General features: G+C 43.8%; 1 protein-coding gene across 4 annotated transcripts; it reads left to right on the plus strand.

Annotated features, from left to right (window-relative positions):
- hdx (highly divergent homeobox) lies at window positions 1–27,040 on the plus strand. 4 transcript variants are annotated; one of them, XM_036969905.1, is made up of 10 exons: window positions 1–140; window positions 3,525–3,671; window positions 9,716–10,906; window positions 18,460–18,513; window positions 18,624–18,770; window positions 22,740–22,938; window positions 23,017–23,096; window positions 26,205–26,300; window positions 26,406–26,528; window positions 26,626–27,040. In XM_036969905.1, the coding sequence occupies exons 1-10, from the start codon at window positions 72–74 to the stop codon at window positions 26,884–26,886; spliced, it is 2,367 nt and encodes a 788-aa protein (XP_036825800.1). In that variant the 5' UTR covers window positions 1–71; the 3' UTR covers window positions 26,887–27,040. The 4 variants fall into 4 exon arrangements, 3 of the variants coding, with proteins under 3 accessions (XP_036825800.1, XP_036825801.1, XP_036825802.1); XM_036969906.1 differs by having other exon boundaries at window positions 26,208–26,300; XM_036969907.1 differs by having other exon boundaries at window positions 10,154–10,906.
- The last annotated feature ends 190 nt before the right edge of the window (window positions 27,041–27,230 follow it).

The raw sequence follows: 27,230 nt of genomic DNA on the forward strand, positions 1-27,230 counted from the left end.
TAGACCTCACCCCGGCCCGGCCCTGCTGCCTAGACCTCACCCCGGTCTGGCCCTGCTCTTGGTTCTGCTGTATGGCTGATCTGCCCCCCTGCAGTAGCAGCAGTATGGAGGAATGGCATGAGAAACGAGGCCTGCAGACGGTAAGTAGAGAAACCACTACCAGACCACCTGGACAATGAGCCTTTATATTCTATTATAAACTGGGTGGTTCAAGCCCTGAATGCTGAAAGCCGTGGTATATCAGACCGTATACCACGGGTAGGACAAAACATTTATTTTTACTGCTCTAATTATGTCGGTAACCAGTTTATAAGCAATAAGGCACCTCGGGGGTTGGTGATATATGGCCAACGGGTGTATCCAGGCACTCCGCTTTGCCTAATTTATCTATTATATACTGTTTGGATACATACAGACTGTGGCCAGAGAAACCAGACCAGCTGGACTATGAGTTAGCCTTTATATTCTAATATACACTGCCATTCAAAAGGTTGGGGACACTTAGAAATGTCCTTGTTTTTGAAAGAAAGTTAGTTTTTTTGTCCATTTAAAATAACATCAAGTTGATCAGAAATACAGTGTGGACATTGTTAATGTTGTAAATGACTATTGTAGCTGAAAATGGCAGATTTTTTTGTTTTCTGTGGAATATCTACATAGGCGTACAGAGGCCCATTATCAGCAACCATCACTCCTGTGTTCCAATGGCACGTTGTGTTAACTAATCAAAGTTTATCATTTTAAAAGTATAATTGATCATTGGAAAACCCTTTTGCAATTATGTTAGCACGGCTGAAAACTGTTGTTCTGATTAAAGAAGCAATAAAGCTGGGTTTCTTTAGACTAGTTGAGAATCAGGAGCATCGGCGTTTGTGGGTTCAATTACAGGCTCAAAATGGCCAGAAATAAAGAACTTTCTTCTGAAACTCATCAGTCTATACTTTTCTGAGAAATGAAGGCTATTCCATGTGAGAAATTGCCAAGAAACTGAAGATCTCGTACAACACTGTGTACTACTCCCTTCACAGAACAGAGCAAACTGGCCCTAACCAGAATAGAAAGAGGAGTGGGAGGCCCTGGTGCACAACTGAGCAAGTGGACAAGTACATTAGTGTCTAGTTTGAGAAACCGATGCCTCACAAGTCCTCAACTGGCAGCTTCATTAAATAGTACCCACAAAACACCAGTCTCAACGTCAACAGTGAAGAGGAGACTCCGGGATGCTGGCCTTCTAGGCAGAGTTCCTCTGTCCAGTCTCAACGTCAACAGTGAAGAGGAGACTCCGGGATGCTGGCCTTCTAGCAGAGTTCCTCTGTCCAGTCTCAACATCAACAGTGAAGAGGCGACTCCGGGATGCTGGCCTTCTAGCAGAGTTCCTCTGTCCAGTCTCAACGTCAACAGTGAAGAGGAGACTCCGGGATGCTGGCCTTCTAGCAGAGTTCCTCTGTCCAGTCTCAACGTCAACAGTGAAGAGGAGACTCCGGGATGCTGGCCTTCTAGGAGGAGGAGGAGACTCCGGGATGCTGGCCTTCTAGGAGGAGGAGGAGACTCCGGGATGCTGGCCTTCTAGCAGAGTTCCTCTGTCCAGTCTCAACATCAACAGTGAAGAGGAGACTCCGGGATGCTGGCCTTCTAGGAGGAGGAGGAGACTCCGGGATGCTGGCCTTCTAGCAGAGTTCCTCTGTCCAGTCTCAACGTCAACAGTGAAGAGGAGACTCCGGGATGCTGGCCTTCTAGCAGAGTTCCTCTGTCCAGTCTCAACATCAACAGTGAAGAGGAGACTCCGGGATGCTGGCCTTCTAGGCAGAGTTCCTCTGTCCAGTCTCAACGTCAACAGTGAAGAGGAGACTCCGGGATGCTGGCCTTCTAGCAGAGTTCCTCTGTCCAGTCTCAACGTCAACAGTGAAGAGGAGACTCCGGGATGCTGGCCTTCTAGCAGAGTGCCTCTGTCCAGTCTCAACGTCAACAGTGAAGAGGAGACTCCGGGATGCTGGCCTTCTAGCAGAGTTCCTCTGTCCAGTCTCAACGTCAACAGTGAAGAGGAGACTCCGGGATGCTGGCCTTCTAGCAGAGTTCCTCTGTCCAGTCTCAACATCAACAGTGAAGAGGAGACTCCGGGATGCTGGCCTTCTAGGAGGAGGAGGAGACTCCGGGATGCTGGCCTTCTAGGCAGAGTTCCTCTGTCCAGTCTCAACGTCAACAGTGAAGAGGAGACTCCGGGATGCTGGCCTTCTAGGAGGTGGAGGAGACTCCGGGATGCTGGCCTTCTAGCAGAGTTCCTCTGTCCAGTCTCAACATCAACAGTGAAGAGGAGACTCCGGGATGCTGGCCTTCTAGGAGGAGGAGGAGACTCCGGGATGCTGGCCTTCTAGCAGAGTTCCTCTGTCCAGTCTCAACATCAACAGTGAAGAGGAGACTCCGGGATGCTGGCCTTCTAGGAGGAGGAGGAGACTCCGGGATGCTGGCCTTCTAGCAGAGTTCCTCTGTCCAGTCTCAACATCAACAGTGAAGAAGAGACTCCGGGATGCTGGCCTTCTAGGAGGAGGAGGAGACTCCGGGATGCTGGCCTTCTAGCAGAGTTCCTCTGTCCAGTGTGAATCTTTTTATTGGCCAGTCTGAGATATGGCCTTTTCTTTGCACTGTATTTCTGATAAATTTAATGTTATTTTAATGGACAAAAAAATTGCTTTTCTTTCAAAAACAAGGACATTTCTAAGTGACCCCAAACTTTTTAAGGGTAGTGTATCTATTATATACTGTTTGGATACATACAGACAGTGGCTAGAGAAACCAGACCAGCTGGACTATGAGTTAGCCTTTATATTCTAATATACCTATTATATACACACTGAGTGTACAAAACTGCTCCTTCCATGAGACCCGAAAAGGTGAAAGCTATGATCCTTTTTGATGTCACTTGTATTTTCACTTATATCAGTGTAGATGAAGGGGAGGAGACGGGTTGAAGAAGTCTTGAGACATGGATTGTCACATTCACAGGGTGAATGAACAAGACAAAATATTTAAGTGCCTTTCAATGGGGTATGGTAGTAGGTGCCAGGTGCACCGGTTTGTGTCAAGAACTGCAATGTTGCTGGGTTTTTCATGCTAAACAGTTTCCCGTGTGTATCAAGAATGGTGCACCACCCAAAGGCCATCCAGCCAACTTGACACAACTATGGGTAGGATTGTAATCAACATGGGCCAGCATCCCTGTGGAACGCTTTCGACACCTTGTAGAGTCCGACCCCAGATTAATTGAGGCTGTTCTGAGGGCAAACGGTGTGCTTCTCAATATTACGAAGGTGTTCTATGTCTCAAGGCTTAAAAATCATTATTTAACCTGTCTCCTCTCCTACACTGATTTTAAGTGGGTTTAAGAAGTGACATCAATAAGCTTAGCTTTCACCTGGTCAGTCAATGTCAATGTTTTGTCCACAGTGAATTTAGGTCTACATAGTGAACTCAATGTTGTCTGTTGTTTTTATTGGATAGTTTATTGACCAATGCTGTGTCTCCGTCAGATGAACCTGCGGTCTGTGTTCACATTGGAGCAGCAGCGAGTCCTGGAGAGCTACTATGACAACGGGATGACCAATCAGAGCAAGAGCTGCTTTCAGCTGATCCTTCAGTGTGCTCAGGAGACCAAGCTGGACTTCAGTGTGGTGCGGGTATGTAGGGAAATAGAAAATCGCTAAATGTTTTGCTACTTTGAGACCACTTTTTTTCTGTGTTCTCTGCATCATGGATTTTCTAAGGCCCTAGGTACGATCTATTCTCTATATCTATACTCTATCTATACATTCAGCATGATGCCAGTACGATCTATGACCTCTATCTATACACTCCTATTATTATTTATCCATCAGCTGTTATCCTCTAGTGCAGGGTATTTATCCATCAGCTGTTATCCTCTAGTGCAGGGTATTTATCCATCAGCTGTTATCCTCTAGTGCAGGGTATTTATCCATCAGCTGTTATCCTCTAGTGCAGGGTATTTATCCATCAGCTGTTATCCTCTAGTGCAGGGTATTTATCTATCAGCTGTTATCCTCTAGTGCAGGGTATTTATCTATCAGCTGTTATCCTCTAGTGCAGGGTATTTATCCATCAGCTGTTATCCTCTAGTGCAGGGTATTTATCTATCAGCTGTTATCCTCTAGTGCAGGGTATTTATCCATCAGCTGTTATCCTCTAGTGCAGGGTATTTATCCATCAGCTGTTATCCTCTAGTGCAGGGTATTTATCCATCAGCTGTTATCCTCTAGTGCAGGGTATTTATCTATCAGCTGTTATCCTCTAATGCAGGGTATTTATCTATCAGCTGTTATCCTCTAGTGCAGGGTATTTATCTATCAGCTGTTATCCTCTAGTGCAGGGTATTTATCCATCAGCTGTTATCCTCTAATGCAGGGTATTTATCCATCAGCTGTTATCCTCTAATGCAGGGTATTTATCCATCAGCTGTTATCCTCTAGTGCAGGGTATTTATCCATCAGCTGTTATCCTCTAGTGCAGGGTATTTATCTATCAGCTGTTATCCTCTAATGCAGGGTATTTATCCATCAGCTGTTATCCTCTAATGCAGGGTATTTATCCATCAGCTGTTATCCTCTAGTGCAGGGTATTTATCCATCAGCTGTTATCCTCTAGTGCAGGGTATTTATCTATCAGCTGTTATCCTCTAGTGCAGGGTATTTATCTATCAGCTGTTATCCTCTAGTGCAGGGTATTTATCCATCAGCTGTTATCCTCTAGTGCAGGGTATTTATCTATCAGCTGTTATCCTCTAATGCAGGGTATTTATCCATCAGCTGTTATCCTCTAGTGCAGGGTATTTATCTATCAGCTGTTATCCTCTAATGCAGGGTATTTATCCATCAGCTGTTATCCTCTAATGCAGGGTATTTATCCATCAGCTGTTATCCTCTAGTGCAGGGTATTTATCCATCAGCTGTTATCCTCTAGTGCAGGGTATTTATCCATCAGCTGTTATCCTCTAGTGCAGGGTATTTATCTATCAGCTGTTATCCTCTAGTGCAGGGTATTTATCTATCAGCTGTTATCCTCTAGTGCAGGGCATTTATCTATCAGCTGTTATCCTCTAGTGTAGGGTATTTATCCATCAGCTGTTATCCTCTAGTGCAGGGTATTTATCTATCAGCTGTTATCCTCTAGTGCAGGGTATTTATCCATCAGCTGTTATCCTCTAGTGCAGGGTATTTATCTATCAGCTGTTATCCTCTAGTGCAGGGTATTTATCTATCAGCTGTTATCCTCTAGTGCAGGGTATTTATCTATCAGCTGTTATCCTCTAGTGCAGGGTATTTATCCATCAGCTGTTATCCTCTAGTGCAGGGTATTTATCCATCAGCTGTTATCCTCTAGTGCAGGGTATTTATCTATCAGCTGTTATCCTCTAGTGCAGGGTATTTATCCATCAGCTGTTATCCTCTAGTGCAGGTTTCCCACACCTTTTTCAGCCCACAACCCAATTTTGATATCTGAAAAATCAACAATGTAAAACATTTTTTACAGCCAATTGGACTATGGCAGTCAATAGAAAAACATTCAGTAACCCACGAGCTGAGACAAATAGTTAACACTACTACTATTACAGCATCACCCAGGTCTGCAGAGACAGACAGACACATAGTTAACACTACTACAACTAACATCAAATCAAACTTTATTTGTCACATGCGCTGAATACATCAGGTGTAGACCTTCCTACTTAGCCCTGAACTAACAATGCAGTTCCAGAAATAGTTAAGAAAATATTGACCAAATAATAAAAAGTAACACAATAAAATAACAATAATGAGGCTATATACAGGGGGTACAGAGATAATGTGCAGGGGTACAAGTAATTCAAGGTTATTTGTACATGTAGGTAGGGGTAAAGTGACTATGCATAGATAATAAACAGCGAGTAGCAGCAGTGTGGGGGGGGGGGGGGGGTCTGGAGACAAATCCATTCATCACATAGTTAACACTACTGAATATTGACTGATTTTCATCAAGCTGTCTGCTCAAGAGGAAGCTTCTCCTTGTAACCAGTGCCTGTAATCTGGTTCAGGTTATTAATCAACCTACCAGGGTGTTTACAAACACTACAGGAACTACATCATCCACATGTATTGATCACATTTTTACTAATGCTCCAGAAATCTGCTCTAAAGCTGTATCCGTACCCATGGGATGCAGTGATCACAATATAGTGGCTATATCCAGGAAAGACAGGAGACCTTTAAGCTTGCTGCCAGCTCTTAGCAAACTGATGGAATTTTTTGGGGACCAAATACAATGCTATTTCTCTGTAAACAAATGAACAACAGACTTTCAGCATGCTTATAGAGAAGGTGACTCAACATGTACTGCACTGACACAAATGACTGATGATTGGTTGAAAGGAATTGATAATAAGACGATTGTGGGAGCGGTACTGTTAGATTTCAGTGCAGTCTTTTGATATTATTGACCATAACCTGTTGTTGAAAAAAACATATGTCTTATGGCTTTTCAACCTCAGCTCTAAATCCACGATATTCCATTAATGGAAGCTTCTCTAATGTCAAACATGTAAAGTTTGGTGTACCGCAGGGCAGCTCTCTAGGCCCTCTACTCTTTTCTATTTTTACCAATGACCTGCCACTGGCATTAAACAAAGCATGTGTGTCTATGTATGCTGATAATTCAACCATATACACATCAGCAACCACAGCTAAAGAAGTCACTGAAACCCTTAACAAAGAGTTCCAGTCTGTTTTGGAATGGGTGGCCAGTAATAAACTGGTCCTGAACATCTCTAAAACTAAGAGCATTGTATTTGGTACAAATAATTCCCTAAGTTCTAGACCTCAGCTGAATCTGGTAATGAATGGTGTGGCCGTTGAACAAGTTGAGGAGACTAAATTACTTGACGTTACCTTAGATTGTAAACTGTCATGATCAAAATATATAGATTCAATGGTTGTAAAGATGGGGAGAGGTCTCACTGTAATAAAGAGATGGGGAGAGGTCTCACTGTAATAGAGAGATGGGGAGAGGTCTGTCTGTAATAAAGAGATGGGGAGAGGTCTCACTGTAATAAAGAGATGGGGAGAGGTCTCACTGTAATAGAGAGATGGGGAGAGGTCTGTCCGTAATAAAGAGATGGTGAGATGTCTGTCATAATATAGAGATGGGGAGAGGTCTCACTGTAATAGAGAGATGGGGAGAGGTCTGTCCGTAATAAAGAGATGGTGAGATGTCTGTCATAATATAGAGATGGGGAGAGGTCTCACTGTAATAAAGAGATGGGGAGAGGTCTGTCTGTAGTATAGAGATGGGGAGAGGTCTGTCTGTAATAAAGAGATGGGGAGAGGTCTCACTGTAATAAAGAGATGGGGAGAGGTCTCACTGTAATAAAGAGATGGGGAGAGGTCTGTCTGTAATAAAGAGATGGGGAGAGGTCTGTCTGTAATAAAGAGATGGGGAGAGGTCTGTCTGTAATAGAGAGATGGGGAGAGGTCTGTCTGTAATAAAGAGATGGGGAGAGGTCTGTCTGTAATAAAGAGATGGGGAGAGGTCTGTCTGTAATAAAGAGATGGGGAGAGGTCTGTCTGTAATAAAGAGATGGGGAGAGGTCTCACTGTAATAAAGAGATGGGGAGAGGTCTGTCTGTAATAAAGAGATGGGGAGAGGTCTGTCCGTAATAGAGAGATGGGGAGAGGTCTGTCCGTAATAAAGAGATGCTCTGCTTTTCTTTTTTGACACCACACTCCAGAAAGCAAGCCCTGCAGGCTCTAGTTTTGTCTAATCTTGATTATTGTCCAGTCGTGTGGTCCAGTGCTGCAAGGAAAGACCTAGTTAAGCTGCAGCTGGTCCAGAACAGAGCGGCACGTTCTGCTCTTCATTGTAATCAGAGGGATGATATAAATACTATGCGTGCCAGTCTCTCTTGGCGAAGAATGGAGAGACTGACTGCATCACTTCTTCTTTTTTATAAGAAACGTTAATGTGTTGGAGATAACGTGTGTTGAAAATAACGATAGCTACATGTACATACTACCTCAATCAGCCTGACTAACAGGTGTCTGTATATAGTCTCTCTACTGTATGTAGTCTCTCTACTGTATGTAGCCTCTCTCCTGTATATAGTCTCTCTACTGTATGTAGTCTCTCTACTGTATGTAGCCTCTCTCCTGTATATAGTCTCTCTCCTGTATATAGTCTCTCTACTGTATATAGTCTCTCTCCTGTATATAGCCTCTCTCCTGTATATAGTCTCTCTCCTGTATATAGTCTCTCTACTGTATATAGTCTCTCTCCTGTATATAGCCTCTCTCCTGTATATAGCCTTGCTACTCTTTTTTTCAAATGTATTTTTACTGTTGTTTTATTTCTTTACTTACCTACACACACACACCTTTTTCCCCCGCACCATTGGTTAGAGCCTGTAAGTAAGCATTTCACTGTAAGGTTGTATTTGGGCCACGTGACAAATAAACTTTGATTTGATCCCAACTTGTTTGCACAGTCAACTTACACACAGCTCTGACACACACACACTTACCCCACCAGACATGTCACCAGGGGTCTTTTCACAGTCCCCAAATCCAGAGCAGATCCAACAAAGCATACAGTATTATATAAAACTCTTTATTGCATGGAACTTCCTTCCGTCTCATATTGCTCAAATAAACAGCAAACGTGGTTTCAGAAAACAGATAAAGTATCACCTCACGGCACAACGCCTCTCCCCTATTGGACCTAGATAGTGTGTGTGTATGTATTGATATGTAGGCCACGTGTGCCTTTTTAAAATTAATGTAGTTCTGTCCTTGAGCTGTTCTTGTCTATTAATGTTCTGTATTATGTCATGTTTTGTGTGAACCCCAGGAAGAGTAGCTGCTGCTTTTGCAACAGCTAAATGGGGATCCTAATAAAATACCAAATAACTTTCCTCAAGTGAAATATATTTTCACGTGACGTTCCTTCTACCCAGATAAATCATTAAAACATAAAGTAGCCAATGGGCACACACGTCAATTCAACGTCTAATCCACGTTGGTTCAACCTTATTTAGTTGAAATGACATGGAAACAATGTTGATTCAACCAGTGTGTGGCAAGTGGGTAGATAGCTCTGAACATGCCAACCATTTACCCTCACTCAGTCTGGAGAGAGACACATAGTTAACAAAACTACCACCACTATTACTACTACAACAACATCACCCAGTTCTGGAGAGAGACACATAGTTAACACTACTAATACTACTACAATAACATCACCCAGTTCTGGAGAGAGACAGACAGACACATAGTTAACACTACTAATACTACTACAATAACATCACCCAGTTCTGGAGAGAGACACATAGTTAACAAAACTACTACTAATACTGTTACTGTTACTACTGCTACTAATACTACTGTTACTACAGCTACTAATACTACTACTACTGTTACTACTGCTACTACTACTACTACTGTTACTGTTACTACTGCTACTAATACTACTACTACTACTACTACTATAGTACTACTACTACTACTCCTATAGTACTACTACTACTATAGTACTACTACTACTACTGTTACTGTTACTACTGCTGATGCTACTACTACTACTACTAGACTACTACTACTACCATGCGTCTGTCTGTCTCTCCAGACCTGGGTGATGTTGTAGCAACGGTAGTGTTAACTATGTGTCTGTCTCTCTCCAGACCTGGGTGGGGAACAAGAGACGGAAGCTGGCCTCGAGGAATGACCAGAATGCGGGCGTATCCCACAGCATGGTTGGGGGAGCTCTGTCCAATCACAGCGTGGCTGGGGTAGCTCTGTCCAATCACACACTAGCAGGCGGGGCTTTAGTCGCGGGCGCCATGCAGACAGCAGAGATGGCGGCGGCTCGGTACATCCAGAGAGGCTCCTCCCATCTCCTCCCTTCCTCCTCCTCCTCTTCTTCTTCCTCTCCGCTTAGCTCTGTCAACAACAACAATGATGTCATCCTGACTGGGATTTACTCTCTAGGCTCCGCCTCTAGTTCCCGGCCCACTGTTAAGCCCCTCCCTTCTGACTCTGAGCTGCCTGCACATGTCCATCAAACTCTGCTTAACCAATCACAGCACAGGAGTAACAGTTCTGTCTCCTCCCCTCTCCAGCTCCACTCCAGATTGGGTACCTTGTCACTTCCTCACTATAAAACCCCCTCCCTCTCCTCTTCCCCCTCCTTCTCCTCACCCCCCTCCTCCTCACCCCCCGGCCCCCCAATCAACAGCATGTCCAAGAGGGTGGGTTTCCCCACAAGTGGGGCCATGGCCGGGGGGGCAGCAGGAGTGGCCGGGGTAGGAGGGGGGGTACCTCGGAGCTGGGCTAGACAGTATGGTTCTCTCCAGTCTGGCCCCTGGCCCTCTCCCTCCCAGCCCCAGACCAGGCCTCAATCCAACCACCAGACTCTCCCACCTCATCCCCCCAGGCCCCGTCCCTCCCCCTCTCCTCACCCCATCCCTCCCCCTTCAGACCACTCCCCCCGCATTCATCAGGTCTTCAGCCTATCAGAGAGGGGGGAAGGGGAGGGATTAGGACAAGGACAGCCTTCTGATAGGAGCAGGCTGGAGAAACACAGACCGACTCCCCACCCCTCGGACACTATTGGTTGCCTCTCTATCGCCATGGAGACGGGTGATGAAGAGGATGAGTGGCGGAGGGAGGAAGAGTTATCCAACATGGCTGCCACGGCCCATGGGGACCTCCAGAGAGGCCAGGGGGTGAGGGACAGCCCCAGCAGGGGAGAGGGATCTGGGGAGAGAGTCCTCACATCCCCCTCACTGGTCCTCAGCAGCTCCAGGCCTGGTCCATATCCTCGGGACAGCTACCCAGTTACTACAACACTACAGACCTCCCCTATTATACAGGTAGGGGTTACTGTTACTACTACTACTGCTACCCAGTTACTACAACACTACAGACCTCCCCTAGTATACAGGTAGGGGTTACTGTTACTACTACTACTACTACCCAGTTACTACAACACTACAGACCTCCCCTATTATACAGGTAGGGGTTACTGTTACTACTACTACTGCTACCCAGTTACTACAACACTACAGACCTCCCCTAGTATACAGGTATGGGTTACTGTTACTACTACTACTACTACCCAGTTACTACAACACTACAGACCTCCCCTAGTATACAGGTAGGGGTTACTGTTACTACTACTACCCAGTTACTACAACACTACAGACCTCCCCTAGTATACAGGTAGGGATTACTGTTACTGTTACTACTACTACTACTACTACTACCCAGTTACTACAACACTACAGACCTCCCCTAGTATACAGGTAGGGGTTACTGTTACTACTACTACTACTATTACTACCCAGTTACTACAACACTACAGACCTCCCCTAGTATACAGGTAGGGATTACTGTTACTACTACTACTACTACTACTACTACTACCCAGTTACTACAACACCACAGACCTCCCCTAGTATACAGGTAGGGATTACTGTTACTACTACTACTACTACGTCTACTACTACTACTACTACTACCCAGTTACTACAACTCTACAGACCTCCCCTAGTATACAGGTAGGGGTTACTGTTACTACTACTACTACTACCCAGTTACTACAACACCACAGACCTCCCCTATTATACAGGTAGGGGTTACTGTTACTACTACTACTGCTACCCAGTTACTACAACACTACAGACCTCCCCTAGTATACAGGTAGGGGTTACTGTTACTACTACTACTACTACCCAGTTACTACAACACTACAGACCTCCCCTATTATACAGGTAGGGGTTACTGTTACTACTACTACTGCTACCCAGTTACTACAACACTACAGACCTCCCCTAGTATACAGGTATGGGTTACTGTTACTACTACTACTACTACCCAGTTACTACAACACTACAGACCTCCCCTAGTATACAGGTAGGGGTTACTGTTACTACTACTACCCAGTTACTACAACACTACAGACCTCCCCTAGTATACAGGTAGGGATTACTGTTACTGTTACTACTACTACTACTACTACTACTACCCAGTTACTACAACACTACAGACCTCCCCTAGTATACAGGTAGGGGTTACTGTTACTACTACTACTACTACCCAGTTACTACAACACTACAGACCTCCCCTAGTATACAGGTAGGGATTACTGTTACTGTTACTACTACTACCCAGTTACTACAACACTACAGACCTCCCCTAGTATACAGGTAGGGGTTACTGTTACTACTACTACTACTACCCAGTTACTACAACACTACAGACCTCCCCTAGTATACAGGTAGGGGTTACTGTTACTACTACTACTACTACCCAGTTACTACAACACTACAGACCTCCCCTAGTATACAGGTAGGGATTACTGTTACTGTTACTACTACTACCCAGTTACTACAACACTACAGACCTCCCCTAGTATACAGGTAGGGGTTACTGTTACTACTACTACTACTACCCAGTTACTACAACACTACAGACCTCCCCTAGTATACAGGTAGGGGTTACTGTTACTACTACTACTACTACCCAGTTACTACAACTCTACAGACCTCCCCTAGTATACAGGTAGGGGTTACTGTTACTACTACTACTACTACCCAGTTACTACAACACTACAGACCTCCCCTAGTATACAGGTAGGGGTTACTGTTACTGTTACTACTACTACCCAGTTACTACAACACTACAGACCTCCCCTAGTATACAGGTAGGGATTACTGTTACTACTACTACTACTACCCAGTTACTACAACACTACAGACCTCCCCTAGTATACAGGTAGGGATTACTGTTACTGTTACTACTACTACCCAGTTACTACAACACTACAGACCTCCCCTAGTATACAGGTAGGGATTACTGTTACTGTTACTACTACTACCCAGTTACTACAACACTACAGACCTCCCCTAGTATACAGGTAGGGGTTACTGTTACTACTACTACTACTACCCAGTTACTACAACACTACAGACCTCCCCTAGTATACAGGTAGGGATTACTGTTACTGTTACTACTACTACCCAGTTACTACAACACTACAGACCTCCCCTAGTATACAGGTAGGGATTACTGTTACTGTTACTACTACTACTACTACTACTACCCAGTTACTACAACACTACAGACCTCCCCTAGTATACAGGTAGGGGTTACTGTTACTACTACTACTACTATTACTACCCAGTTACTACAACACTACAGACCTCCCCTAGTATACAGGTAGGGATTACTGTTACTACTACTACTACTACTACTACTACTACCCAGTTACTACAACACCACAGACCTCCCCTAGTATACAGGTAGGGATTACTGTTACTACTACTACTACTACGTCTACTACTACTACTACTACTACCCAGTTACTACAACTCTACAGACCTCCCCTAGTATACAGGTAGGGGTTACTGTTACTACTACTACTACTACCCAGTTACTACAACACCACAGACCTCCCCTAGTATACAGGTAGGGGTTACTGTTACTACTACTACTACTACCCAGTTACTACAACACTGCAGACCTCCCCTAGTATACGGGTAGGGATTACTGTTACTACTACTACTACTACTACTACTACTACTACTACTACTACTACTACTACTACTACCCAGTTACTACAACACTACAGACCTCCCCTAGTATACAGGTAGGGATTACTGTTACTACTACTACTACTACCCAGTTACTACAACACTACAGACCTCCCCTAGTATACAGGTAGGGATTACTGTTACTGTTACTACTACTACCCAGTTACTACAACACTACAGACCTCCCCTAGTATACAGGTAGGGATTACTGTTACTACTACTACTACTACCCAGTTACTACAACACTACAGACCTCCCCTAGTATACAGGTAGGGGTTACTGTTACTACTACTACTACTACCCAGTTACTACAACACTACAGACCTCCCCTATTATACAGGTAGGGGTTACTGTTACTACTACTACTGCTACCCAGTTACTACAACACTACAGACCTCCCCTAGTATACAGGTATGGGTTACTGTTACTACTACTACTACTACCCAGTTACTACAACACTACAGACCTCCCCTAGTATACAGGTAGGGGTTACTGTTACTACTACTACCCAGTTACTACAACACTACAGACCTCCCCTAGTATACAGGTAGGGATTACTGTTACTGTTACTACTACTACTACTACTACTACCCAGTTACTACAACACTACAGACCTCCCCTAGTATACAGGTAGGGGTTACTGTTACTACTACTACTACTACCCAGTTACTACAACACTACAGACCTCCCCTAGTATACAGGTAGGGATTACTGTTACTGTTACTACTACTACCCAGTTACTACAACACTACAGACCTCCCCTAGTATACAGGTAGGGGTTACTGTTACTACTACTACTACTACCCAGTTACTACAACACTACAGACCTCCCCTAGTATACAGGTAGGGGTTACTGTTACTACTACTACTACTACCCAGTTACTACAACACTACAGACCTCCCCTAGTATACAGGTAGGGATTACTGTTACTGTTACTACTACTACCCAGTTACTACAACACTACAGACCTCCCCTAGTATACAGGTAGGGGTTACTGTTACTACTACTACTACTACCCAGTTACTACAACACTACAGACCTCCCCTAGTATACAGGTAGGGGTTACTGTTACTACTACTACTACTACCCAGTTACTACAACTCTACAGACCTCCCCTAGTATACAGGTAGGGGTTACTGTTACTACTACTACTACTACCCAGTTACTACAACACTACAGACCTCCCCTAGTATACAGGTAGGGGTTACTGTTACTGTTACTACTACTACCCAGTTACTACAACACTACAGACCTCCCCTAGTATACAGGTAGGGATTACTGTTACTACTACTACTACTACCCAGTTACTACAACACTACAGACCTCCCCTAGTATACAGGTAGGGATTACTGTTACTGTTACTACTACTACCCAGTTACTACAACACTACAGACCTCCCCTAGTATACAGGTAGGGATTACTGTTACTGTTACTACTACTACCCAGTTACTACAACACTACAGACCTCCCCTAGTATACAGGTAGGGGTTACTGTTACTACTACTACTACTACCCAGTTACTACAACACTACAGACCTCCCCTAGTATACAGGTAGGGATTACTGTTACTGTTACTACTACTACCCAGTTACTACAACACTACAGACCTCCCCTAGTATACAGGTAGGGATTACTGTTACTGTTACTACTACTACTACTACTACTACCCAGTTACTACAACACTACAGACCTCCCCTAGTATACAGGTAGGGGTTACTGTTACTACTACTACTACTATTACTACCCAGTTACTACAACACTACAGACCTCCCCTAGTATACAGGTAGGGATTACTGTTACTACTACTACTACTACTACTACTACTACCCAGTTACTACAACACCACAGACCTCCCCTAGTATACAGGTAGGGATTACTGTTACTACTACTACTACTACGTCTACTACTACTACTACTACTACCCAGTTACTACAACTCTACAGACCTCCCCTAGTATACAGGTAGGGGTTACTGTTACTACTACTACTACTACCCAGTTACTACAACACCACAGACCTCCCCTATTATACAGGTAGGGGTTACTGTTACTACTACTACTGCTACCCAGTTACTACAACACTACAGACCTCCCCTAGTATACAGGTAGGGGTTACTGTTACTACTACTACTACTACCCAGTTACTACAACACTACAGACCTCCCCTATTATACAGGTAGGGGTTACTGTTACTACTACTACTGCTACCCAGTTACTACAACACTACAGACCTCCCCTAGTATACAGGTATGGGTTACTGTTACTACTACTACTACTACCCAGTTACTACAACACTACAGACCTCCCCTAGTATACAGGTAGGGGTTACTGTTACTACTACTACCCAGTTACTACAACACTACAGACCTCCCCTAGTATACAGGTAGGGATTACTGTTACTGTTACTACTACTACTACTACTACTACTACCCAGTTACTACAACACTACAGACCTCCCCTAGTATACAGGTAGGGGTTACTGTTACTACTACTACTACTACCCAGTTACTACAACACTACAGACCTCCCCTAGTATACAGGTAGGGATTACTGTTACTGTTACTACTACTACCCAGTTACTACAACACTACAGACCTCCCCTAGTATACAGGTAGGGGTTACTGTTACTACTACTACTACTACCCAGTTACTACAACACTACAGACCTCCCCTAGTATACAGGTAGGGGTTACTGTTACTACTACTACTACTACCCAGTTACTACAACACTACAGACCTCCCCTAGTATACAGGTAGGGATTACTGTTACTGTTACTACTACTACCCAGTTACTACAACACTACAGACCTCCCCTAGTATACAGGTAGGGGTTACTGTTACTACTACTACTACTACCCAGTTACTACAACACTACAGACCTCCCCTAGTATACAGGTAGGGGTTACTGTTACTACTACTACTACTACCCAGTTACTACAACTCTACAGACCTCCCCTAGTATACAGGTAGGGGTTACTGTTACTACTACTACTACTACCCAGTTACTACAACACTACAGACCTCCCCTAGTATACAGGTAGGGGTTACTGTTACTGTTACTACTACTACCCAGTTACTACAACACTACAGACCTCCCCTAGTATACAGGTAGGGATTACTGTTACTACTACTACTACTACCCAGTTACTACAACACTACAGACCTCCCCTAGTATACAGGTAGGGATTACTGTTACTGTTACTACTACTACCCAGTTACTACAACACTACAGACCTCCCCTAGTATACAGGTAGGGATTACTGTTACTATTACTACTACTACCCAGTTACTACAACACTACAGACCTCCCCTAGTATACAGGTAGGGGTTACTGTTACTACTACTACTACTACCCAGTTACTACAACACTACAGACCTCCCCTAGTATACAGGTAGGGATTACTGTTACTGTTACTACTACTACCCAGTTACTACAACACTACAGACCTCCCCTAGTATACAGGTAGGGATTACTGTTACTGTTACTACTACTACTACTACTACTACCCAGTTACTACAACACTACAGACCTCCCCTAGTATACAGGTAGGGGTTACTGTTACTACTACTACTACTATTACTACCCAGTTACTACAACACTACAGACCTCCCCTAGTATACAGGTAGGGATTACTGTTACTACTACTACTACTACTACTACTACTACCCAGTTACTACAACACCACAGACCTCCCCTAGTATACAGGTAGGGATTACTGTTACTACTACTACTACTACGTCTACTACTACTACTACTACTACCCAGTTACTACAACTCTACAGACCTCCCCTAGTATACAGGTAGGGGTTACTGTTACTACTACTACTACTACCCAGTTACTACAACACCACAGACCTCCCCTAGTATACAGGTAGGGGTTACTGTTACTACTACTACTACTACCCAGTTACTACAACACTGCAGACCTCCCCTAGTATACGGGTAGGGATTACTGTTACTACTACTACTACTACTACTACTACTACTACTACTACTACTACTACTACTACTACCCAGTTACTACAACACTACAGACCTCCCCTAGTATACAGGTAGGGGTTACTGTTACTACTACTACTACTACCCAGTTACTACAACACTACAGACCTCCCCTATTATACAGGTAGGGGTTACTGTTACTACTACTACTACTACTACCCAGTTACTACAACACTACAGACCTCCCCTAGTATACAGGTAGGGGTTACTGTTACTACTACTACTACTACTACCCAGTTACTACAACCCTACAGACCTCCCCTAGTATACATGTAGGGATTACTGTTACTACTACTACTACTACTACCCAGTTACTACAACCCTACAGATCTCACCTATTGCATAACCCAGCATACAGGTAGGGGTTACTGTTACTACTACTACTACTACTACCCAGTTACTACAACCCTACAGACCTCCCCTAGTATACATGTAGGGATTACTGTTACTACTACTACTACTACTACCCAGTTACTACAACCCTACAGATCTTACCTATTGCATAACCCAGCATACAGGTAGGGGATAGGAATCATTTGAAACTGAAAGTGTACTACTGTTCTGTACATGCAGTCCTCTCCTGTTATCTGTCTAGGTTCCAGTCAGCCTTTCCATTGCTCATCAGTAACTCTCCTCCTCTTTCCTCCTCTCTCTTCTCCTCTTTCCTCTTCTCGTCTCCTCCTTTCCCCTCTCCTCCTCTTTCCTCTTCTCGTCTCCTCCTTTCTCATCTTCTCCTCTTTCCACCTCTTGTCTTCTCCCCTCTCCTCCTCTTTCCTCTTCTCGTCTCCTCCCCTCTCCTCCTCTATCCTCCTCTCGTCTCCTCCCCTGTCTAGGTTCCAGTCAGTCCCTCTGCTCCGTGGCTCATCAGTAACTCCAGGAAGAGAACTGTAAGTCTTCATCTAGCAGTCTTTAGGAGATTAGAGCACTGTCACCATCAGACCATCTATACTGTTCCATAATATGTCATGTGTCTATAATGTATAGTGTGTGTGTTTAGCTACAGGACAGGACCCAGTTCAGTGATGTGGACCTGGGCCAGTTGAAGCGGTACTGGGATCGAGGGATGACCAGTCTGGGTTCTGTCTGCAGAGAGAAGATCAACGCAGCAGCCAATCAGCTCAACGTAGACACTGAGATAGTCAAGGTAGCAACCAATCAGAGGCTTCCTCTCAGTTGTATCAGCCAATCACACACTCCCTTTGAGTGTTGTACAGTATTAACATTAGTTGTGTTTGATTGACAGATGTGGATCTTAACCGTATATTATATTTTGTGATGTGTTTGATTTAGAGGCGAAAGAAACGCACGCCTATTTAGGCGAGGTGCTGGCTAGAGGAGTGGAACACTTAAAAAATACAGGAGAGCCACACTCTCTAGGAGCTCAGATACAAAAATAATTATGTCCAATGTTTCGACAGACGGTGGTGACCTCGACAATTCATTGTTAAAACGAGAGGCTGCCTGGATCTTTAATTTAAAGACCCTTTGCTCCCTTCGGTCTCAACGTAGACTTTGATCTGAAGCCATTCTTGTGATTATTGTGATTTTGCTATTCTAAATGTCTGTCTGCTTATGCAGCCAAATTGATCTATGATCGTACGCAATCCATTTGTTTTTTTGTATGCTATTTTAATATTTAATATATGAGAATAAACCAATGATATCAGGCCACACCCGGCCATGACTACAGACACCTGTGTGTCCTTTGACACGACATAATGAGTCACCCCACTGTGTTTGTCATTGTACCCTGCTGACGCGTTGGACCTACAGTGGGGAGTTTACATACACTGAGGTTGGAGTCATTAAAACTCGTTTTTCAACCACTCCACACATTTATTTTTAACAAACTATAGTTTTGGCAAGTCGGTAAGGACATCTACCTTCTGCATGACACAAGTAAGTTTTACTAAAATTGTTTACAGACAGATTATTTCACTTATAATTCACTGTATCACAATTCCAGTGGGTCAGAAGTTTATATACACTATACACTAAAGACTGTGCCTTTAAACAGCTTGGAAAATTCCAGAAAATGTCATGGCTTTAGAAGCTTCTGATAGGCTGATTGACATAATTTGTGTCAATTGGAGGTGTACCTGTGGATGTATTTCAAGGCCTACCTTCAAACTCAGTGCCTCTTTGTTTGACATCATGGGAAAATCCAAAGGAATCAGCCAAGACCTCAGAATAAAAATTGTAGACCTCCACACATCTGGTTCATCCTTGGGAGCAATCCACACGCCTGAAGATACCACGTTCGTACGCAAGTATAAACATCATGGGACCACACAGCCGTCATACCGCACAGGAAAGAGACGCGTTCTGTCTCCTAGAGATGAGCTTACTTTGGTGTGAAAAGTGCAAATCAATCCCAGAACAACAGCAAAAGACCTTGTGAAGATGCTGGAGGAAACAGGTACAACAGTATCTATATCCACAGTAAAACGAGTCCTATATCGACATAACCTGAAAGGCCGCTCAGAAATGAAGAAGCCACTGCTCCAAAACCGCCATAAAAAAGCCAGACTACGGTTTGCAACTGCAACTGTACATGGGGACAAAGATCGTACTTTTTGGAGAAATTTCCTCTGGTCTGATGAAACAAAAATAGAACTGTTTGGCCATAATGACCATCGTTATGTTTGGAGGTAAAATGGGGAGGCTTGCAAGCCGAAGAACACCATCCCAACCGTGGGGGCAGCACGGGGGGGGCAGCATGATGTTGTGGGGGTGCGTTGCTGCAGGAGGGACTGGTGCACTTCACAAAATAAATGTCATCATGAGGAAAGAGAATTTTTGTGGATATATTGAAGCAACATCTCAAGTCATCAGTCAGGAAGTTAAAGCTTGGTCTCAAACGGGTCTTCCAAATGGACAATGACCCCAAGCATACTTCCAAAGTTGTGGCAAAATGGCTTAAGGACAAGTCAATGTATTGGAGTGGCCATCACAAAGCCCTGACCTCAATCCTATAGAACATTTTTGGGAAGAACTGAAAAAGTGTGTGCGAGCATGGAGGCCTATAAACCTGACTCAGTTACACCAGCTCTGTCAGGAGAAATGGGCCAAAATTCACCCAACTTATTGTGGGAAGCTTGTGGAAGGCTACCCGAAACGTTTGACCCAAGTTAAACAATTTAAAGGCAATGCTACCAAATACTAATTGCGTGTACAGTCCTGGTCAAATGTTTTGAGAATGACACAAATATTAATTTACACAAAGTTTGCTTCTTCAGTGTCTTTAAATGTTTGTGTCAGATGTTACTATGGAATACTGAAGTATAATTACAAGCATTTCATAAGTGTCAAAGGCTTTTATTGACAGTTACATGAAGTTGATGCAAAGAGTCAATATTTGCAGTGTTGACCCTTCTTTTTCAAGACCTCTGCAAACCGCCCTGGCATGCAGTCAATTAACTTCTGGGCCATATCCTGACTGATGGCAGCCCATTCTTGCATAATCAATGCTTGGAGTTTGTCAGAATTTGTTGGTTTTTGTTTGTCCATCCACCTCTTGAGGATTGACCACAAGTTCTCAATGGGATTAAGGTCTGGGGAGTTTCCTGGCCATGGACCCAAAATATCGATGTTATGTTCCCCGAGCCACTTAGTTATCACTTTTGCCTTATGGCAAGGTGCTCCATCATGCTGGAAAAGGCATTGTTTGTCACCAAACTGTTCCTGGATGGTTGGGAGAAGTTGCTCTCGGAGGATGAGGTTGGTACCATTCGATATTCATGGCTGTGTTCTTAGGCAAAATTGTGAGTTGAGCCCACTCCCTTGGCTGATAAGCAACCCCACACATGAATGGTCTCAGGATGCTTTACTGTTGGCATGACACAGGACTGATGGTAGCGCTCACCTTGTCTTCTCCGACAAGCTTTTTTCCGGATGCCCCAAACAATCGGAAAGGGGATTCATCAGAGAAAATGACTTTACCCCAGTCCTCAGCAGTCCAATCCCTGTACCTTTTGCAGAATATCAGTCTGTCCCTGATGTTTTTCCTGGAGAGAAGTGGCTTCTTTGCTGCCCTTCTTGACACCAGGCCATCCTCCAAAAGTCTTCGCCTCACTGTGCGTGCAGATGCACCTCCTCCTGCCTGCTGCCAATCCTGAGCAAGCTCTGTACTGGTGGTGCCCCGATCCCACAGCTGAATCAACTTTAGGAGACGGTCCTGGCGCTTGCTGGACTTTCTTGGGCACCTTGAAGCCTTCTTCACAACAATTGAACCGCTCTCCTTGAAGTTCTTGATGATCCGATAAATTGTTGATTTAATTGCAATCTTACTGGCAGCAATATCCTTGCCTTTGAAGCCCTTTTTGTGCAAAGCAATGATGACGGCACGTGTTTCCTTGCAGGTAACCATGGTTGACAGAGGAAGAACAATGATTCCAAGCACCACCCTCCTTTTGAAGCTTCCAGTCTGTTATTCGAACTCAATCAGCATGACAGAGTGATCTCCAGCCTTGTCCTCGTCAACACTCACACCTGTGTTAACGAGAGAATCACTGACATGATGTTAGCTGGTCCTTTTGTGGCAGGGCTGAAATGTAGTGGAAACATTTTTGGGGGAATTCAGTTAATTTGCATGGCACAGAGGGACTTTGCAATTAATTGCAATTCATCTGATCACTCTTCATAACATTCTGGAGTATATGCAAATTGCCATCATTCAAACTGAGGCAGCAGACTTTGTGAAAATTAATATTTGTGTCATTCTCAAAACTTTTGTATGTTAACTTCTGACCCGCTGGGAATGTGATGAATGTAATAAAAGCTGAAATAAGTAGAGAGAATGATTTATTTCAGCTTTCAGTCTTAGGTCAGTTAGATCACCACTTTATTTAAAGAATGTGAAATGTCATTCTTTAAATAAAGTGGTGATCTAACTGACCTAAGACAGGGAATTTTTACTAAGATTAAATGTCAGGAATTGTGAAAAACTGACTTTAAATGTATTTGGCTGTGTATGTAAACTTCCGACTTCAACTGTAAATATTTTGCGTCTGAGCTCCTAGAGTGTGTGGCTGTCCTTCATTTTTTAAAGTGATGTATATGTTTGACAGACGTGGATCTTAACAGTATGTTGGGCTATGTGTTTGTTTGACAGACGTGGATCGGGAACCGGAGGAGGAAGTACCGTCTGATGGGCATCGAGATCCCGTTCCCTAAATGTGGGCCGGCCGTGTTCCTGACATCACAGGAAGGGGAGGAGTCTCCCTCTGCGCTGAGTTCCGATGGGGAGGGGCTTGGAACACCAGAGTTGGGAGACAACCTAAACGATGGAGCATCCTTCTGTCTGTCCGAGGGTGAGACGCGCGCGCACACACACACACACACAACCACCCCCAGTAGCAGTGTCCAGTGTAACAGTGTTGTTGTTTTAGATGGGACCAGTGATTCGTACCAGAGAGAAGAAGAGAATGGAGTAGAGGACAGCAGCAGCGCTCCCATGGTTCACGACGTGGTACTGCAGTATACACTAGTACACTACACTGTTATTACACTAGAGGGACACTGTTATGACACTAGAGACACGAGAGAGACCCTGTTATGACACTAGAGAGTCCCTGTTATGACACTAGAGAGACCCTGTTATGACACTAGAGAGACCCTGTTATGACACTAGAGAGACCCTGTTATGACACTAGAGAGACCCTGTTATGACACTAGAGAGACCCTGTTATGACACTAGAGAGACCCTGTTATGACACTAGAGAGACCCTGTTATGACACTAGAGAGACCCTGTTATGACACTAGAGAGACCCTGTTATGACACTAGAGAGACCCTGTTATGACACTAGAATGACCCTTTTATGACACTAGAGGCACTAGAATGACCCTGTTATGACACTAGAGACACTAGAATGACCCTGTTATGACACTAGAGATACCCTGTTATGATACTAGAGAGACCCTGTTATGACACTAGAGACCATGTTATGACACTAGATACCCTGTTATGACACTAGAAAGACCCTGTTATGATGTTAGAGACACTAGAGACCCTGTTATGACACTAGAGAGACTAGAGACACTGTTATGACACTAGAGGGACACTGTTATGACACTAGAGACACAAGAGAGACACTGTTATGACACTAGAGAGTCCCTGTTATGACACTAGAGAGTCCCTGTTATGACACTAGAGAGACCCTGTTATGACACTAGAGAGACCCTGTTATGACACTAGAGAGACCCTGTTATGACACTAGAGACCCTGTTATGACACTAGAGAGACCCTGTTATGACACTAGAGAGACCCTGTTATGACACTAGAGAGACCCTGTTATGACACTAGAGAGACCCTGTTATGACACTAGAGAGACCCTGTTATGACACTAGAGAGACCCTGTTATGACACTAGATACCCTGTTATGACACTAGAGAGACCCTGTTATGACACTAGAGAAACTAGAGAGACCCTGTTATGACACTAGAGAGACCCTGTTATGGCACTAGAGAGACCCTGTTATGACACTAGAGAGACCCTGTTATGACACTAGAATGACCCTGTTATGACACTAGAGAAACTAGAGAGACCCTGTTATGACACTAGATAAACTAGAGAGACCCTGTTATGACACTAGAGAAACTAGAGACCCTGTTATGATACTAGAGACTATAGAGACCCTGTTATGACACTAGAAAGACCCTGTTATGATGTTAGAGACACTAGAGACCCTGTTATGACACTAGAGAGACTAGAGACACTGTTATGACACTAGAGAGACTGTTATGACACTAGAGAGACCGTGTTATGACACTAGAGAGACCGTGTTATGACACTAGAGAGACCCTGTTATGACACTAGAGAGACCCTGTTATGACACTAGAGAGACCCTGTTATGACACTAGAGGCACTAGAGAGACCCTGTTATGATACTAGAGACTATAGAGACCCTGTTATGATACTAGAGAGACTAGAGTGACCCTGTTATGATACTAGAGACTATAGAGACCCTGTTATGATACTAGAGAGACTAGTGACCCTGTTATGATACTAGAGACTATAGAGACCCTGTTATGATACTATAGAGACTAGAGTGACCCTGTTATGATACTAGAGACTATAGAGACCCTGTTATGATACTAGAGACCCTGTTATGATACTAGAGAGACCCTGTTATGACACTAGAGAGACCCTGTTATGATACTAGAAAGACCCTGTTATGACACTAGAATGACCCTGTTATGACACTAGAGAGACCCTGTTATGATGCTAGAGACACTAGAGACCCTGTTATGACACTAGAGAGACTAGAGACCCTGTTATGACACTAGAGAGACTAGAGACCCTGTTATGACACTAGAGGGACTGTTACTTTACACTGTAAACATGGGAATGTAAAGAAGAGCGTTGAGATTTAGCCACTGACTATATAGGGTTGTGTTTCCTGACAGATTTAGCCACTGATTATATAGGGTTGTGTTTCCTGACAGATTTAGCCACTGATTATATAGGGTTGTGTTTCCTGACAGATTTAGCCACTGATTATATAGGGTTGTGTTTCCTGACAGATTTAGCCACTGATTATATAGGGTTGTGTTTCCTGACAGATTTAGCCACTGACTATATAGGGTTGTGTTTCCTGACAGATTTAGCCACTGATTATATAGGGTTGTGTTTCCTGACAGATTTAGCCACTGATTATATAGGGTTGTGTTTCCTGACAGATTTAGTCACTGATTATATAGGGTTGTGTTTCCTGACAGATTTAGCCACTGACCAAATAGGGTTGTGTTTCCTGACAGATTTAGTCACTGATTATATAGGGTTGTGTTTCCTGACAGATTTAGCCACTGACTATATAGGGTTGTGTTTCCTGACAGATTTAGCCACTGATTATATAGGGTTGTGTTTCCTGACAGATTTAGCCACTGATTATATAGGGTTGTGTTTCCTGACAGATTTAGTCACTGACTATATAGGGTTGTGTTTCCTGACAGATTTAGCCACTGACTATATAGGGTTGTGTTTCCTGACAGATTTAGCCACTGATTATATAGGGTTGTGTTTCCTGACAGATTTAGCCACTGATTATATAGGGTTGTGTTTCCTGACAGATTTAGCCACTGATTATATAGGGTTGTGTTTCCTGACAGATTTAGTCACTGACTATATAGGGTTGTGTTTCCTGACAGATTTAGTCACTGATTATATAGGGTTGTGTTTCCTGACAGATTTAGTCACTGACTATATAGGGTTGTGTTTCCTGACAGATTTAGTCACTGATTATATAGGGTTGTGTTTCCTGACAGATTTAGTCACTGATTATATAGGGTTGTGTTTCCTGACAGATTTAGTCACTGATTATATAGGGTTGTGTTTCCTGACAGATTTAGTCACTGACTATATAGGGTTGTGTTTCCTGACAGATTTAGTCACTGACTATATAGGGTTGTGTTTCCTGACAGATTTAGTCACTGATTATATAGGGTTGTGTTTCCTGACAGATTTAGTCACTGATTATATAGGGTTGTGTTTCCTGACAGATTTAGCCACTGATTATATAGGGTTGTGTTTCCTGACAGATTTAGTCACTGATTATATAGGGTTGTGTTTCCTGACAGAAGATAGAGGTGATTGATGATGATGATGATGATGATGATGGTGTTGAGATGGTCGGATCTGATATGGAAAACATGCAGAACCTCCTGGAGTTTAAGGTGATGGGACACACACACACACACACACACACACACACACACACACACACAACCATACCATGATGTGTATAGGCCAGTATGTCATGTTGTCTGTGTGTGTTTCAGCTTGAGGAGGTGCAGTATCTGGAGAGCCAACTAGAGAATCAGAATCAGAGATATTATGAGTTGGAGACCTTCACCAAGAGTCTTCTGACTGCTGTAAGGACCAACAACCTGGACAGACAACAGGTACACACACACAACCACACTTACACAACATAATTTCATTTCGAAACAGCATAGTGTGTCTCTGACTGTGTGTGTGTGTGTGTGTGTGTGTGTGTAGGAACTTCTAGCCAGTCTACCTCAGCCTGCAGATCAGGACTGGGACATGAGTCCAGAGGGAGGAGCCAACCCCATCTCCATAACAACAAACTCTGCATCCAATCACGAGTCCCCGTTGGCCGGGAGCAATGACGAGACACCATTGGTCAACCCCAACAAGGACCTCCCATTGGTCACTGTAAACGAAGACGGTTCATTGATTGCTGAGCTCAACGAGTCGTCTGTATCAGAGGAGCTAGAGACTGAGACCGGACCAGAGTGACTGTACTGACACACACAACCACTCCACACCCTGTGCCTGTGGAAGGATCCTAAACTAACTGTGCTGGGCTCACAATGCCTTTTCTATTACTTATCACTACGCCTTGTCTGGTCTAGTATCAGACACAACAATAAACAGACTCCATAATAACTGACCTGACGACTCCGTCTGTTGTTACTCTGCTTAGAATGTCTGTTACTGTCTGTTACCATCCAGAATGTCTGTTACTCTATTGACTGTCTGTTACCATCCAGAATGTATGTTACTCTGTTGGCTGTCTGTTACCATCCAGAATGTCTGTTACTCTCTGTTACCATCCAGAATGTCTGTTACTGTCTGTTAAC

This window comes from Oncorhynchus mykiss, chromosome 31 (assembly GCF_013265735.2).
Source record: "Oncorhynchus mykiss isolate Arlee chromosome 31, USDA_OmykA_1.1, whole genome shotgun sequence".
Lineage (NCBI taxonomy): Eukaryota > Metazoa > Chordata > Actinopteri > Salmoniformes > Salmonidae > Oncorhynchus > Oncorhynchus mykiss.